We start from the raw sequence: 16,126 nt of genomic DNA on the forward strand, positions 1-16,126 counted from the left end.
AGCCCGAAAACTGGATACAACTCACCAAGCAACCTCATAACAAAAAAAGGTTATTTTAAAAATCCTTTTAGAAACATTTATAACCCAGAAATTTGACAGAAAGAAGAACTCGTCTGGACCACGGTTACAGAATATTCAGGATTATCTTTAATTCATCTTCAGTTTCAATATTTTTACAGAAAAAAACATCCTCTTCATTATATTTATACAGTAGTAGTAGAATGCTGTGTCATTGCTTCATTACAAGTGCTGGTCATAGTTTGTAGTGTGTGCAGTGTGACACTGAGTTCAGTCCAGTGTTACGAATCACTCAGTACAAAGGCAGTTTCACATTAACCTGCTTCTTCTTCTTCTTCTTCTGACGACTCGAATGGATCTATCCGGGTTTGATTGGTCCTCTTTGGGCAGGTGCCAGGACCTGCTCCGATGCTGCGTTCGTGTCAAAATGGAGTTTTCTATACACATGAGCTGCCCAAAGTGGGGGAAAACTTTTTTTAAAAAAAAGGACGGGTGTGTCGGTGTTTTCGTTTTGATTTGAATTCTTTTTCCCACAGATTCAACGAGTCTTTGTGATGTTGCAAAATAACAATTCAATGAGAATAAAACCATCCCTGTGTGACAGGAACGCAGCACGAGCAGCTGATTTCTGCTCTCTGTGGTGCATTTGAGGTAACTGGGAAGTTTCTGAATCAGTAAGCCAGAGGAGTGAGTCGAGATGATGGGGTGAGGGGGTTACGTATTTTATAAAAAACAAAAAACGTGTTTCCAGTCGGATCAGAAGCGCTGCCCAGGTGCTGCACCTTGCCTGGAATCACACCTGCCCAATGAGACAGACACGCCCCTCTTTACAGGCATGCAGGTGCGATGAGGAAGAGGAGGGGATGAGGGCGATGAGGAGGGAAAGAGAGCGGGCGGGGAGACGAAAAAAAAAAAAAAAAAAAAGAGAAAAAGGTCGAAGCTCAGAGAGAGCGCTGCGTTCAGTTCCAACGAAAAAACTCAAACATCCGCACGTCCTGAACGCAGCGTTTGACCTTTGACCTCGTTTTTGGCACAGTCGTGGTGCGTTGATGAGGTGTTGGAATTCACAGATTTCACGCGGTGCCTTCAGTGTTTACTTGTGTTTTGTAAACAGAGTCCGAGTGCCACAAAACAGGAAGCAGAATGACGAAATATAAAGAGAAAAAAACACAAAAACGATCCAGGAAACATAATGAGATTTCTCTTTTTGTTGGTTTTATACAATTTTTAAAATATTATTTAGCATTTTTTAAAAGGTACTCATTGCAAAGTCATGAAGAAAATCAAAAAAATTGCACTTTTGTCTTCTTATCAACAGTTAATGCGTCCCTAAATTAGGCAAATTTGGTTTTATTTTTAGCTGAAGTGACTGAAAATAGATTTTTAAAAAAGGGGCTTTGTTTACATTGACTGCGTACCCGCATTTCAGAACTACACATAAACACACCTGGAAAACGATGGCGCCAGGTGATTTAAATCAGGGTCAACTTTATTAAAATATAACAATGAGCACCTTTAACTCTTAATTCTTGGAAAGTTATTAATTTATTTACTCTTTAACTTAACGTGTAGTTCAAGGACAGCTGCTGAAATCTGTTATTTTAAATCAGAAACAAAAAAATAAAAAGGAATCAAATTAACAAGTTTATATTTGGAAAATTAAACACATCTTTACATTTCTTCATTCGCTTTTTAAACTAAATTTATTTCTTTTTGTGGCACTCCTATTCTAAAGTTTGAAGATAGTTAAATTAAAACTTAATTTCTCTGATTTCACAGAGAAAACAGCAGACAGACGTGTTGATTCACAGCCTTTAGAAAGTTTTTAGACTTTAGACTAACGAGCACCGTACTGCAGGATACACAGTGTAGTTTACGAGCACCTGAACGTCTCACGCTGCTTTCAAGTGATGTCAGTTTTTTTTTTTTTCCTCTGAGTTGGGAGCTTGCCGTAACTCATTCAAGATGGACGAAGCGTAGCTCTTTTAGGGTAAAAAAACACCAACAAAATAAAACAAATATAAATAATATTAAATCTGTGAAATGATTAGAAGATATAAAAGAAAAATAAATCAAATAAAAGCTGATCGAGCAAAAACCAGACACCTAATTTTTTTTCAACTTCTTTATTTCTGTATATATTTTAGAAAATACCCATATTTTATTTAATTTACTTCTTTATTTCACATAATCTCAGCTAATATTAGGCTTTATTCTCCTGTTTTTGGCTCAAAATGAGACACTGATGTCGCCTTATTTTAAACAAGACGCTGGAAAATAAATTAAATTTAACTCATTAAAAAAAATACACGACAAACAAAAAGAATAAAGACAAATTATGTAACAATATTAGTGCAAATAATAATACAAACGTCATAAACGTCAGAACCTTTATATTTAATACTTAACGTGTATAAATCTGATGAAAAGGCAACAATCAGATAAAAATCCAACTTTTATTTATTATTTTGAGTCGTAAAAGTAAAGTTTGCGGTTGTGAAGGTAAAGTTCTTGAATTTAAAGTGCAAAACATCATTTTGCAAAAAGAAACTGCAGATTATTTAAAGGCATAAAGAACAAAATATATATTTCTTTACTGTTTGGCTTGTTAAAAATAAAAAAGAAACTGTTAGTTTAGTGTTTTCTCTTATCTGATCACTTTAAAGTAAGAAAACTACAAAATAAACCTAAAGCCAGCTCTACAGGCCTGATGGAAAAACTACAGATCCAACCAGGTTTAAAGATTCAAACGCAGGCTGCTTGTTCGGGAAATATAAAGAAAAAGCACTAAATTAATTCCTCTAAGCGCAGCTTTGGAGCGGCGACTTGAATCTGCTGAAACGGTTGTCGGGTTTTTCAAAATAAAAGCGTTTAAATCCTTACACCGATCCACCTGGAAGAATTTCATGGCTTTCGTCAAAGGTTGTAGCGTCTCTGGGACAACGTACCGCAGTTTTTTTATATTTTTTATTATATTTAACGTATCTGTTCGAGGACGCCGGAGCAAAGCAGCGGTGAAGGAAGGAGAAAAGGATGAAAAGGAAGGAAGGAAGGAAGTAAGGAAGTAAGGAAGTAAGGAGGGGCAAGTCTCGATTCTTTAAACCTACCAGGGAGAAACTCACAAAGCAAATGAACGGGAGAGAAGAGGGCATGAATACTACTAAGATGGGAATATTCAACCAGAACCATGATAATAATAATAAATAGAATATTAATTAAGAATATTAATTATTATAAGGATAATAATATTACAGAATAAATCTCTTTTTATATATTTTTTCACATTTTTTTTCTCTGTTGAAGTACAGTGATCCCCTCAGAGCAGTGAGGATTCAGCCTGCGCTGGCTCCGATTGGCTGTTGCATATGACATCACAGCTAATGGCGACCAGATAGACATGCATCACTTCCTGCCCGCCCCCCTCCCACCCCTTCCCCCACCTGTTTCCTATCCAGACAAGAAGTCCTGGTGTTGCCACGGTAACCGGTAGCGGGTGACACGATGGGAGGTCTGCGGAGAGAAACATTTTTTTTTTTTTGGCGTGACTCTTTCGGCGCAGTTGCGATGCTCCCGCCGCCGCCGCCGCCGCCGCCGCCGCCGCGCGGTGACAGGTGGGCGGAACGTACCTGCATCATAGCCGTCCGATGACCATGACGTCCACGACCTCGCCCTTGTGCAACTCGACGTACTGCTCCGTCTTCGGAGGCAGCATGAGCAGGCCGTTGGCGCTACGCATCGACATGAGCCGGCTGGACACCTGGTTTCCTGAGGAGAAGAAGAAGAGCGTCTCAGAACGCTCGCCAGCTACAATCAGACGCTGAGAAACGACAGTTTGGGTCCAATCTCATCTAAGATCAGTTGGAGTACGAGTTGAGGACGACTCTCAGCTACTACCACACCAAGTTTCAGCTCATTATCTGTAAAACTGGCTGAGTTAGAGCAGTTTCTGTGGCGGCCATCTTGATCTCGACTTTTACTTCCTGTGAAGCTGAACAGAATCCAAAATCACAATAATTCATTAATATGATCTGGGCTCGGATCAGTGCAAAAGTCCCGTTCTGCTCGCGCTCTGACCCGCCCGCAGCCTGGACCCGAGGACACCAACCAAGTTACCACGGTTACCGTGGCGACAGCGTACCTGTGCTCTGCGCCCAGGGCAGAGGCTCCTGATGGTGCCAGGTGAGGATACAGCGATGGTACTCAGGTCTGGGATCCAGCTTCACGTCACAGGAGAGCTGAAACGGCAGAAATCAGCACCGTCAAAAAAAAAAAAAAATCACTTTTATAAGAAATATCATTTTAGCTAATAAAACACGACGACTTTTGACAGAAACGCTGTAGCAAATACAGAGGAATTATGAAGTAAAGATTTTTTTATTTTTTAATGATGTTTAAATTCAAGATGCTTTTATTTTCATTTCTTACAGTTCGAGTCTAAAGAAGCAGCATCCAGCCGTCATAACAAGCCGTTTTTCACTCTTAAATCAACTTTTTTAACAGTAATTTTATTCCTGATGGACTTAAACTTCAATCTTTTGTCATAAAAAGTGGATTAATTTTATATTTTATGGTGATAAAACAGAACAAATGAGTTTGTCGGCACATAATTGCTTGATTATTCACATTTTGTACAGTTTGAACATAAAAAAAAAAGTTATTCTGAGACTAAAATCAAAGATGGCCGAACCCAGCTTACTCGAGCCTTGATGATGGTCGGTCTGGGGTCCAGGATGCCTTGCATCTTCCTCAGGGCAGGAATCACGAACAGGTTACACGTCACGACCGCGGACACCGGGTTACCTGAAAACAACGAGACGGACGGTTACAGAAAGTCTCCCGAAGACGTCTGCAAGCTCGCTGCGGCGAGCAGAACCCCAGCCCCGCGCCTGCTGCGTGTAGCGTTCCTTAGCTTCAGATTGTAAATACAGCGAATGGAACCGAGGAACCCAAACCCGGGAGCCGGGGTGGAGTACCTGGCAGAGCGAAGATGAGTTTCCGCGTTCCGTCGATGTCGACCGTGGCGAAGGTGGTGGGAAGCCTGAGGAACAGGAAGACACGGATCATTTCTCGTCACGGAATCAAACCCACGGCCTGGAGTTTAACGGTAATGGCCGTTCTCTGATGGTACCGGTGTTTTTTTTTATTAGAAGCAGGAATAGAGATTTTTATTTTTTTTAAATGTGGAATCATTTAAGGCTCCGGTATAGTCCATAAGAAGTCAGGAAGTCGGTTCGTGGTCACACCTTTCCTCCCTCCTCCAGGAAGCTCCTCCCTCCTCCTGCGGCGTTAAAAGTCAGCTCTCCTGTCCTCAGACAGATGTTTGCTTCCCTCACCATGACCAGGCGTGTTCAATAAACCGACTGAGACAGAACGCCGTTTGAAGGTGAACGATAACGAGCGAACGAAGGGAACGTGAACCGACGCCGCCCGGCCGAGGCGCCCTTCCTCCCGCCCGTGTCCCTGCTGCCTTTTTCTGGATTTTCTAACAGCCTTCACCAACATTTATCGTCGCTTTGAGCTGAGAAAGTGCTGCTAACTTTGAACGTTACTCCTCCTAAAATGCTGTAAACGGCGTAGCATTCCAGTAATTTTCACGTTTAGTGCCGTGACTCACTCATCCACTCACCCCGGCTTCATGAAAACTCGCCCGAAGTGGATCTGAGCGTGAAGGTCGATGTCCAGCACCTGCTTCAGGTAGTCCTGACACGAAAACAACATTTTAACGTCAGTAACCCCGCGGGGACGCAGACACATCAGCCGGACGTTAACGAGCCCGCAGGCGCAGGGGCTCACCTTCTCTCCCATGGACACGCCCCCTGAGGTGATGATGACATCAGCGCGACTGATTCCCTCGTGCAGAGCGGACAGCAGGTCGTCGGGGCTGCAGACACGAACCAGACTCGATTTATCACCAACTCAAGCGGAACAAGCCAAGGCAGAGCGCGGCGACAGTGGCGGCGGCGGCGGGTCTTACTTGTCTCCGACGATGCCCAGGTTGATGGTGGGGTATCCGTGCTCCTGGATGGTGGCCAGGAGAGTGGAGCGGTTCGAGTCCCGGATCTTTCCAGGATGGAGATCGTCCTCCGGATTCAACAGCTGAAAGACAAAAACACAGCGGATCCAAAACGGGCCCCTCAGAACCTCCAGGTGCGTTCACTTCCACGTTTCTGCGTTCGTACCTCGTTTCCTGTGGACATGACGGCCACCACGGGGAACTTGTGCACGCTGACCTCGGTCACGCCCACGGTGGCCAGCAGGCCGATCTCGGACGGGCCCATGTGCGTCCCTTTAGCCAGCACGCACTCCCCCCGCCGGATGTCGTGGCCGATTGGCCTAAAAAGACAAAAAAAATGACGATTAAAGCGCAACAAACCGCTGACAAACACAGATTCCTGCCCTGAAACGGCTGTCCGCAACGCAAACCACACCAGACTGACAAGCTAAATGTAGCAAAAAGCTAAAGGCTAGCTAGAGGTCAAAGTTAGCAAAAAATAAATAAATAAAAGTCTAGCTAAAAGCAACAAATGGCAAGCTAAAAGTAGTAAAAGTAAGCTAAATGCTATATGTATCAAAGGGTTAGCAAAAACTTAGAAGTAGCAAAGAGCTAGCTAATAGCTAAAGGTAACATATAGCAAGCTAAAATTAGTAAAAGTAATAATGCTAAAAGTATCAAAAGGCTAACAAAAAGCTAAAAGTAGCAAGAGGAGAGCTAAATGCTATAAGTACCAAAAGGCTAGCAACAAGCGAAAAGTAGCAAAAGTAACATAAGAGCTAAAAATATCAACAGGCTAGCAAAACAAATCTAAAAGTGGGAAGACATTACCTAAAAGCAGCAAATGGCAAGCTAACAGTTACAAAAGGCTAGCTAAAAGTATCAAAACGCTAGCTAAAAGCTAAATGTAGCAGATGGCAAGCTAAAAGTAGCAAAAGTAAGCTAAATGCTGTAAGTATCAAAGGGCTGGCAAAATGTTATAAGTAGCAAAAACTTAACTAAAACTAAATGTAGCAGATGGCAGGCTAAGAGTTACAAAAGGCTAGCTAAAAGAATCAAAAGACTAGCAAGAAGCTAAATGTAGCAGCTGAGCTGAACATTTCGATATAAGAACAGCTAAAAGTTCACGCAGCAGTCGTTTAAAAGCAGGAATAAAACCTTGAAGAGTCCATTTCATCAGCTGATGGCCGACGCTTTAAGAGTTTCCCGTTTTTGTCTGGCGGCGGCGTTCGTTTACCTGATGTCCTGTCCGGGTCGAGCCTGGACCATGATCCTCACCTCCAGCTCCTCCGTGCCCTGTGGAGCCCAGGAGACGGTCATCAGACCCCGCCCAGCACTGAAGCCAGCAACAATCACAAACAACCGCCGCGGCGTTCCTTACGTCCTCAGACTCCCGCAGCAGCTCTGTGTCCTCCACCTGGACCACGGCGTCGGCGCCGCAGGGGATCGGAGCGCCGGTCGTCACCCTCATCACCTGACCCGGCATCACTGTGTGGGTGGGCTGGGGGAGAAAACGAGCGGACGTTCAACGCTGCGGTGGCGGCGTTACAGAACCACCATCAAGTCTGATTATTCAGAGGCCAACTTGAACAGGAAGTCTCCAACCGATCACAAAACTACACGTCCTCACAATCCTACCTCTGAATGTTTTGTTTACAAAACAACTAAAATATCAACAAATAACTCGTAATAATGTTAGTTTTCTCCACGTTAGCTCCGCCCACTGAGATCAGGTGGAGGTAATCGGTGGCTTCCTGCGGCGCTAACGGTGAAACTGACCTGCTGTCCGGCCTGCGACTCCCCCACAATGAATCGATCTCCGGGGCCGTCAGCCGCTGCAGGTCAACGATAATCACCGGGTTAATCATGGAAGCCAAGCCTAATATTCGGCGAACGCCAACACAACATCGATCAGCTCACCTCGCACGGCGTAGCCGTCCTTAACAGAGGCGGGAAACGGAGGAAGGTTGTCTTTGGCATAGATGTCCTGAGCGAGCACCCGACCCAAGCCGTCTGTGGAGAACAGAACCGGACTCAAGTCATCTGGATTCAACTGGACCGCTTCAAGCTGCGTCCGACTCTCTGAACTGGACCCAACCGGGCCGACTGTAAAGAACTGGAGTCCTGAAATGAACTGAATTTATCTTCAGCAGATCAGCTGTAAAAATGTTAAATCAGAATCTAACAGAAACGGACTGAATTAATAAAATGTTTTTAATTCTTAGCTGTTTAGTTTAGTTTTAACTTTATATTGTTGTGTTTTCATGACTTCATTTAGCTCATATTTTAGATATTCTTGTGTTTTTGGTATTTTTGTGTTCACATTTTAAAGCACTCTGAATCGCCTTGTTGCTGAAAAGTGATTTATAAATAAATCTGACTTGACTTGATATCAATCCATTTCTTTTTTACCATTTCCTGGACTATAAGGCGCCGCGCTTAAAAGCCTCCATTTTCCACAAAAAAAAAAAAAACGACAGAGCGCCTTTTATATGTAAGAAGTCGTGATGTTTTAGTACGACTTTGGTTAAACGACAAAGCTCGCAGCGTTAAGGCTCGGTTATAGTCACGCTTTGTTAGAAGAACTGGGAGGTGCACGCGCCTTATAGTGCAGAAAATACGGTACATTTCCGCTGGTTAATCTACCGCCGCCCGTCTTTTCGTTGTTGCGAAAAACGATAAATCAATTAATTGCACGATAAATTAAAATGAGGTCGATACGTTTTATTTATCGGCGTTATCGTTCCTTCGTGTCTCTCTTTTTACGGAAGACGCTGGAGGACAAAAGGCTCCGGTGCTCTTCACTGACCCCTCTCTTTCTCTTAGTGTCAGGGGGCGTGGCTTATCGCTTTTTTTTGTTTTTATTCAAGTGCATTCCTTGTTAAGGGAGGCTGAGAGTCCAGCTCCAGTTCCAGAGTTAGGTGTTCTTTAAAATTAAAGTTTAATAATCTTTGAGGGGATTTATTTGCACTGTAATGTTATTATCATTACATTAAAACAGCCTCCAAACGATATTATCATTTATCGCCATAATTTCTGAGACAATTAATCACCCAGTAAAATTTGTTATCGTGACGGGTCGATTGAACACTGCTCCGAAGGTAAGCGCCGGCTATGAACGCCTCCACGGCGCCGTCAGCGGAGCCCTCCGAGCGTTTACCTCTGTAGTTAATGACTTCAATTCCCAGAATCGGCGTCATCTCCAGGACGGTGATGAAAGCTTTGTCCATGGACGTCAGCGGGAAGGGGGACATGCGGTGGCGGCGCGCCACTTTTCTGATATCGACGGCGCTGTGGCCTGAAAGAAACAGAGGCGATCACTGAAGGGTTTGAGGAAACGTTCCCTTCGTGCCCCGCCCCCCCAGCAGCGCAGAACTTACTGGCTCTCAGGATGTTCTCGTTGCTGCCGCAGCGGGACTGAACCTGCGGACAAATAAACACATTTTACGTCTTTATTCGGTTTCAGTGGCTGGTTTTATTACAGGTCTTTGGTGCCAGCTCTGCCTCTGTGTGTCTGAGTTGTGTTCTGAGGCTTTATTGGTTCAGTTATTGATGAAGAGTTGAGGTTTAATCATCTTAAACGTGTTCCGTTTGTTTTGGGTGAATAAACTGGGCTGATTTGTTTACAGTGTTGGATTATTCTGATTCTGTTCAGCCCAACAACTTGGGCTTTAAACCAAACTTTAACACGTGATGCCAACTTTCTGCTGATTAAAACTGATTAAAACAAAAAGTAAAGCACCAAAGAAATGTTGTTTTTTTCCCTTTAAATTAAGGAAATTCACCCATAACGTTATCCATGTTCTCTATAAAAGCATCTACTCAGACAATTCCAGCAACATTGGAGTTTCTACGCCTTTTGGATCTCCTGGCTTGGATTATTTGGGACAATTTTGGATGTGAATGTACCACAACTGAACGTCCTACGAGTGTGTGTGAAGTCTCACAGTCCCATTCATTCCCATTCAAGTCCCAAACAACACACAAGTCCCGTGACTTTTAAATTGGCGAGACATGAGGCTTTGTCCAATCTTGGGATTCGTATTCATGAAGGGAAGAAACATGGGAACTGCGTTAAAAAAACGTTTTCGTTTGGGACGAATTGATTTTAAATTTAGGGAATCCTCCTCGTCTTCTCTGGGAGTTTGTCGGAACAGAAACTATAAAAATACAGTTAAAGAGTTCAGAAAATGAGCAGAAACTCTAATCGTGCAGGAATTGTCTGTAATAGTTTGGTTTGATGTGGAACTAGAAGCTCCAGGAATCCAACAAAGCAACACAGGAAGTTCAGATTTCATGCAGTGTGACGTGTTTCTATCTGTTTGTTTGTTTGTGCGTGTGCAGGTTTGTGTGTACCTTGGGTGTCGGGCATGAGGCGGTGGAAAGGCGGGACGTTGCCTGTGTTGCCCGCGGTGACTCGGAGGGGGTGGAGCTTAAAGAGGCCGAATCTCGAGGAAGCACCTGAACGCCTCGGGAAATGATCGAGTCCGGTATCTACACACACACACACACACACTTAATGCTAGTCCAAGAACGTCCTCTGAAGCTTCCAGCTAGCTTCACCTCATACAGAGCTGTGCAAAAGTCCCAATCAGCCCCTCACTTCCTCCCAGTATTACGAGCTGCAGCTTCCTGAAACGCGCCAACGGAAAACGGAAATCTGGAGGTCCGAGCTCTGGAGAGGTCGCTCCACGACTGACAGGGTTTGATTTTACATTTGGAACAACAGAAGCTTCCCAAATGACTCTGCATGATGATAAAGATCTGATCGTACTTCTCTGAGGTCCTATTTTCTTCTGTTTTGACAAAAAAAAGCAACAGCACTGTCTGAAATGCGGCACCAAACCATGATACAGCCCCCGCCGTGTTTTATAGTCAGCTGCAGACTCTTTCCTAACAAACCTCAGCATCTTCCTCATCGGTTTGTTCCTGAAGAACTTCCACCGGGACCATTTCTGATTTCACGGATCAGTTTTCCTCCTCTCTGTTTCTTAAAGTCGGAACTATTAATAAAAACCACTTGGACAGATTACAAAAAAGGTCCGGCTGCTTGAAAGGAGAAGGGCGACTGAAGACTTTTGCACAGCACCGTACATCCAGTAGATCAACAGGAATTCATCTCAAACATTCAGCAGGTTTTTGTCCTAACAGAACAATCCTCAGCTGCAGATTAAAGAACTTAGGTTGGTCCATCTTTCCGCTCCAGCCCACAGTTACACATATTTGTTGTCGTTCAGGCTCCACCAGAACAACTTTTACAACAAACAGACACACCCGACTGCCCGTCACAACAACCAGGACCACAAGTGTGTGTCCCGTTAAGATGGACGTCTGTTTGGAGTAATCAGGAGTTAACCCCGACATCAGTGTGTGGCACATTCACAAAAATTACAATCCAAAAACAAAAAAAGGGGCTTGAATATGATTTGATTCCCTTCTTTTATTGGCACCGAAAAACCAATTCGGTCGAGGACGTTTTGAGTCTGGGACAGACGTCTGCAGTCACTGAAGTCCCGCATTTAAATCAGGGAATACTTAATATTCACTTGGAGGGATACCAGAAACTTTCACGCCTTTCGAACCGAACAGGAAGTGACGACATGAAGGATAAGAGAGGAACCAAACTAAAAACAGAACGTGGAACCAGAACAGTCAGAGATGACGGAGAAAACGCCTCTGAACCGCCAAGCGTCGCAGGTGGATGTTTTAATGAGACGGATGAGAAAAAAAGCAGCCGAACGGCTCCTGAAGTTTCCTGTCGGGGGTCAGAGGTGAAGCCAGCTCTGAGCGGGTGAACAGGAGGAGGAGGAGGACAGGTGGGAGTGTCTCACCTGATGATGCTCGTGAGTACAGGTGAAATGAGCGGGAGGGGGGGGGGTGTCTCCGGGCAGGTAGGGAGTTCCTTTAGCCATAACCGCAGCATGGCTCGTCTGATGAACACACACACACACACACATAAACACAGATGGAAACATGAATGAGATGAGATGAAGGATAACGTTTGGGACTAAAAACTTAAAATATCTGCAGATTCTGTGCTTTTATTGTTAATTTCAATCCTGTTTAAACTAATTATTTGAAGGACTAACTGAGCCAATCCCATTAAAGATGGCCGCCACAGCTAAGTGACCTCATCTCATGGCTACGTCGCAGCCGATTGTAGAAATGCTGAGCTACAGCTTGGGGTGGTAGTAGATGAGCATCATCCCCGACACGTTCTCAGAGCTCCACACGTCAAACGAGAGTTCCTCCTGCGGTCTTTGGACTTTGGCTGCTTTTTCACTCAGCTCGACTCCTCGTGCTTCATCGTTCTCATTTATTCATCGTTCAGGCCGCCTATCTCTGACCTACGGCTCGTTCAGGCGTAAAAACAGCTCCTTAGCTGAAGACTCGACCCCCTCAGGGGATCAGCGAAGCACGTTTCTGTTTCTACTCCGCACTGAAAGCAGCGGTTTACTCTGTAAGCTTCCTGTTGACTTAAAGTTTAAACGAAGGTCGATGGACTCTGCGGCAGCTCAGCGACAAAATCTGAGTTAAAAAGAAGCCAAAGTCCAGAAAATAGACCTTCAGAACGCCTGAGAGCTGATGAACTGATGAATAACGTTCCAAATGTGAGGAATAATGAGGAGCGTGCAGGACAAACAGGAAGTGAGGATCATGGGGGTTATGTTGCGCCTCCTCTTGGCGCATCGTGGGTTACCTTGGCGGCGATGGCAGCCGCGGTGATGTGGGAGGAGCCGTGCTGGTGGTGGTGGTGGTGGTGGTTGTGCCGCCCCCTCCTCCTGTCCTCCTCCTCCTCGTCCTCCTCCTCGCACTGGGTGCCGCGCTCCATGGTGTGCGTGTTGGCGTTGGCGTGCATGTTGGTCAGCAGCGAGGACGGCGAGGGCAGCTGCTCCAGGGCGGCGTGCGTGGACTTGATCCGGACGGAGGCCTCGCGCAGCAGGTCGATGGCGTGCGGCAGGGCGGGCAGAATGAACTGGAAACACTCCTGCGGGAAACACCGGCATCCATCTTAGGAGCATCCTCAATCCTCAGAAAACGCTCAGGTAGAGAGACGGGACTGAGACTTAGAGGGAAATGGACGTCAATAAGACAATGTCCTCAAGGGGACAAAGTAAAAGCACATCCTAAAGGCATGCCAAGAAGACTGGACTGTCCTACGCTGTCCCCAACAGAGAACGAGACAAGGACAGTCCTGTATTTTTGGACACCTGAAGTCTTTTAAGCACTGTGAGGAGCAGAAACATTAAAGAAAAATGGTACAAACTTCCCCATATCAAGCATTTTCCACTACATACCAGCTTTTTTTACTAATTAGGTTTAAATAATTTATAATTAAATATCAGTTTTGTTTTCAGAAGACAAGAAAACTTCACCTGTGAGCCTTTCTTGCTGCCCGGAAGGTTGATGATCAGAGTTTTTCCACGAATACCACAAACAGGCCTGGAAACAATAACAATTAAAAAATAAAAAGTTAGGGCCAAGAGGAGACATCACACCTGCGGATCTGCTCCAAACACAACAATTTGCACCTGGACAGCATGCCGAGAGGCGTGACGTTGAGCGATCCCATCAGCATGGCGAGGGCCATCCCCGGAGCCTCCCGCTCGATCACCTCTCGGGTGGCCTGCAACGCCGCCGAAAGGTGTCAATACGCTCTACCAACAGTACCGCCGTTAATTCAGCCCGAGACGTCCGCTGTCGTGTGGCTGTTTTAAATCAGGGTTAGACGGCTTTGTTCGGTGCGTTTACATCTATGATCCGTTATAATTTTGGGCTCATTAGTTGTCTAAAGAAGTCTAGTTTTTCAAAATAAAACGTCGTTCAGCACATTCAGGAATTCAAACTGAGGCAGAGCTAGCAGGTTGTCCTTCAGTCCTTTTTATACACTAAACAGCTAATTAGCTGCTAGGCTACATGCTAAGCTAGGATAAAGACAAACTAAATTTCAGTTATTTGCTGGAAACTGACACATTTATTTACGGGACGCTGAGCTTCATCTTTTACATTTTCCAGGACTGGTGTCGTTACCTTTAGTGTTAGCATTAGCGTAGCTAGCTTGTTACGTTGTCAGCTGAGCTAAACTTACCCTACAGGAAGTGGGTATTTTTGTCTTATGAGACAATCTGACACTGAACCCAACGGACGGAGTGTAATTTGATTCAAGGCTAATGATTTTAATCACGTAGGCTAACATTGATCCAAACGATAAAAAGCCAACTAGCAGCTAAACTCATGAAAACCAATAAATAAAAATCATTTATTCAGTGTGGTTTAACAAACCATTTCTATTTTCTTTCAGTGTGCAGCGAGAAGAGTTTTAAAAAGGTCATTTTCACAGAATTTGATGTGGTTCAAACTTAACGTGTTGGTACCTCTGGCGTCACGTCTCGCGGTGCGAAGCCGGTTCCTCCGGTGGTGAGGATCAGATTCAGCTCCTGTTCGTCACACCACTCCAAGAGAGTGTCCTGCACGCAGACAAAACGTCCAAAATCACCATCATATACACTCTGCACTTCAACCTTGCTGTAGCTGAGACATTTAAAAAAGAAAAAAAGTTTGATTATTCACGCATTCCTTCTTTAGTTCCTGTTTTATTGGAACAACTTATTCGTTTTGCAGCTGAGACAAGTTAAAGTTTAATTTGCTTTACGCTGCAAAGAGAAGGACGCGGTCTCTGTGCAGATTTAATTTGACAAGCTGTACCTTAATTTCTTCAATCTCATCGGGAACGATCTTGTAGGCCGATATGACTCCTCCGAGTCTGCAGGGAGAGACGGCAGCGGCGGTCAGTTTGAGGCGAGGGTTTGACCGCGCCGTGTCAGTGTTGGTGTGGACACTCACAGTGAGGGGTCGTGGACCAGGTCCTTCAGGTTGACTCCGCTCCGGTCTTCAGCCAGGTTCTTGAAGCAGCTGTCACTGACTGAACGGAGACACAGTTCAAGTTAGAAACAGTCTGTGTTCGTCGCTGAAATACCTCCTGACTGAAACATTCAGGTACGTCTGCACCTGATGAACTTCTGGAGTTCAGCCGAATCAAAAAGGCCAGAACTGACGTGGTAGTAGCTGACAGTCATTCACAACATCTCGTAACGTCGCTCAAGACTGTGCAAAAGTTTGTTTCAAGGTGTGATCCGAGTCTAAAACTCGGACCTGAAAGGCGGCGTTCTTTCAGCGACTACTAGGCCCTCTAATTTTTATTTATTTATTGTATTTTATGTCAGAAACTGGACAGAACGTAAGTGAAAAGCAGCCACAGAAAACTTGGAGCAAGACAACTTTTAAAAAAGGGTACTCAACCTTCAGAGACTGATAAAAATTAAAAAAAATTTAAAAATAAAACCAAAATCCACCCATTTTTCCTCATATTAACAATTAATGTCTTAAAGTTAACAATGATGTATTGGTGCATATTTAAGCAAATAAAAAAAGGCTGTGTTTACATTGAGTGCGTACCTGCGTTTCAGAACTACAAATTAATATATCTGGAAAACTACTGGAGGGAACTCCTTCAAACTGCAGCACCTGATAGATCTCAGGGTGAACCATGTTTTACGTTAGACTTCATAGTTTGGGACAAGTGCCTTTAAAATACAAGATGTCTGACAAAATGTGAAGAATCGGTCGGATCAGGACTTTTGCACAGGCCTGTGAGTTCAGTTATTAGGGCTAAATTTAGACATTTAATGCAAAATGGGGGTTAGAACCAGGAAGGACATATAGTGCTCTGTGGGTAGACATTAAAAAATAAAAATCTGCTGCAGCTGCTGGCCCCTTCTTCCTCTTCAGCATGATTCCCACGTCTTCCTCTCCTCCTGGAGGGCTCCTGGTGACCGAACCGGCTCCGGTCCTCCTCCTGAGGCCGGGCATCAGCTGAGCCGACCCGAGGAGCGTTTTAACAACCAGGCGCAGGAGAGTCGTGATTAAAGACGCTGGGTGCACATGTGCGTTAAAAAAAAAAAAATCGAACCACGGAGCCCCGTGCGCCGCCGAAGACCCGCGGACGTTTGCGGGTATACGGGCTCTGGCGGCGGGCGAACGCGTCGGATCCGCAAAGGGACATGAATAATGCAGCTCATGTAGGCTCGGCGGCGCTACATTGCGAGAAAATATAAC

At 44.8% G+C, this 16,126-nt stretch overlaps 1 protein-coding gene across 3 annotated transcripts in view; it reads right to left on the reverse strand.

The window, feature by feature from the left end:
• Positions 1–124: 124 nt before the first annotated feature.
• The window catches only part of gphna (gephyrin a), a 16,802-nt gene continuing 800 nt past the window's right edge, over positions 125–16,126 (reverse strand). Inside the window, exons 2-24 of one of the 3 annotated variants that reach the window (XM_017434811.3) lie at positions 14,855–14,933; positions 14,717–14,774; positions 14,386–14,478; positions 13,543–13,637; positions 13,387–13,453; positions 12,711–12,998; positions 11,842–11,940; positions 10,367–10,504; positions 9,391–9,433; positions 9,171–9,308; positions 7,931–8,023; positions 7,790–7,845; positions 7,392–7,511; positions 7,248–7,306; positions 6,198–6,351; positions 5,993–6,114; positions 5,812–5,899; positions 5,645–5,718; positions 4,992–5,056; positions 4,715–4,818; positions 4,157–4,253; positions 3,645–3,783; positions 125–3,528 (exon numbers count right to left, since the gene is read on the reverse strand). In XM_017434811.3, coding sequence (XP_017290300.1) covers positions 3,650–3,783; positions 4,157–4,253; positions 4,715–4,818; positions 4,992–5,056; positions 5,645–5,718; positions 5,812–5,899; positions 5,993–6,114; positions 6,198–6,351; positions 7,248–7,306; positions 7,392–7,511; positions 7,790–7,845; positions 7,931–8,023; positions 9,171–9,308; positions 9,391–9,433; positions 10,367–10,504; positions 11,842–11,940; positions 12,711–12,998; positions 13,387–13,453; positions 13,543–13,637; positions 14,386–14,478; positions 14,717–14,774; positions 14,855–14,933 — 2,264 coding nt within the window. In that variant the 3' untranslated portion in view covers positions 125–3,528; positions 3,645–3,649. The remainder of the gene's footprint in view (positions 3,529–3,644; positions 3,784–4,156; positions 4,254–4,714; positions 4,819–4,991; positions 5,057–5,644; positions 5,719–5,811; positions 5,900–5,992; positions 6,115–6,197; positions 6,352–7,247; positions 7,307–7,391; positions 7,512–7,789; positions 7,846–7,930; positions 8,024–9,170; positions 9,309–9,390; positions 9,434–10,366; positions 10,505–11,841; positions 11,941–12,710; positions 12,999–13,386; positions 13,454–13,542; positions 13,638–14,385; positions 14,479–14,716; positions 14,775–14,854; positions 14,934–16,126) is intronic. The other 2 variants (XM_017434812.3, XM_025010235.2) reach the window with 2 other exon arrangements.

The sequence above is a fragment of the Kryptolebias marmoratus genome, linkage group LG10, assembly GCF_001649575.2.
Source record: "Kryptolebias marmoratus isolate JLee-2015 linkage group LG10, ASM164957v2, whole genome shotgun sequence".
Taxonomy (NCBI): Eukaryota; Metazoa; Chordata; class Actinopteri; order Cyprinodontiformes; family Rivulidae; genus Kryptolebias; species Kryptolebias marmoratus.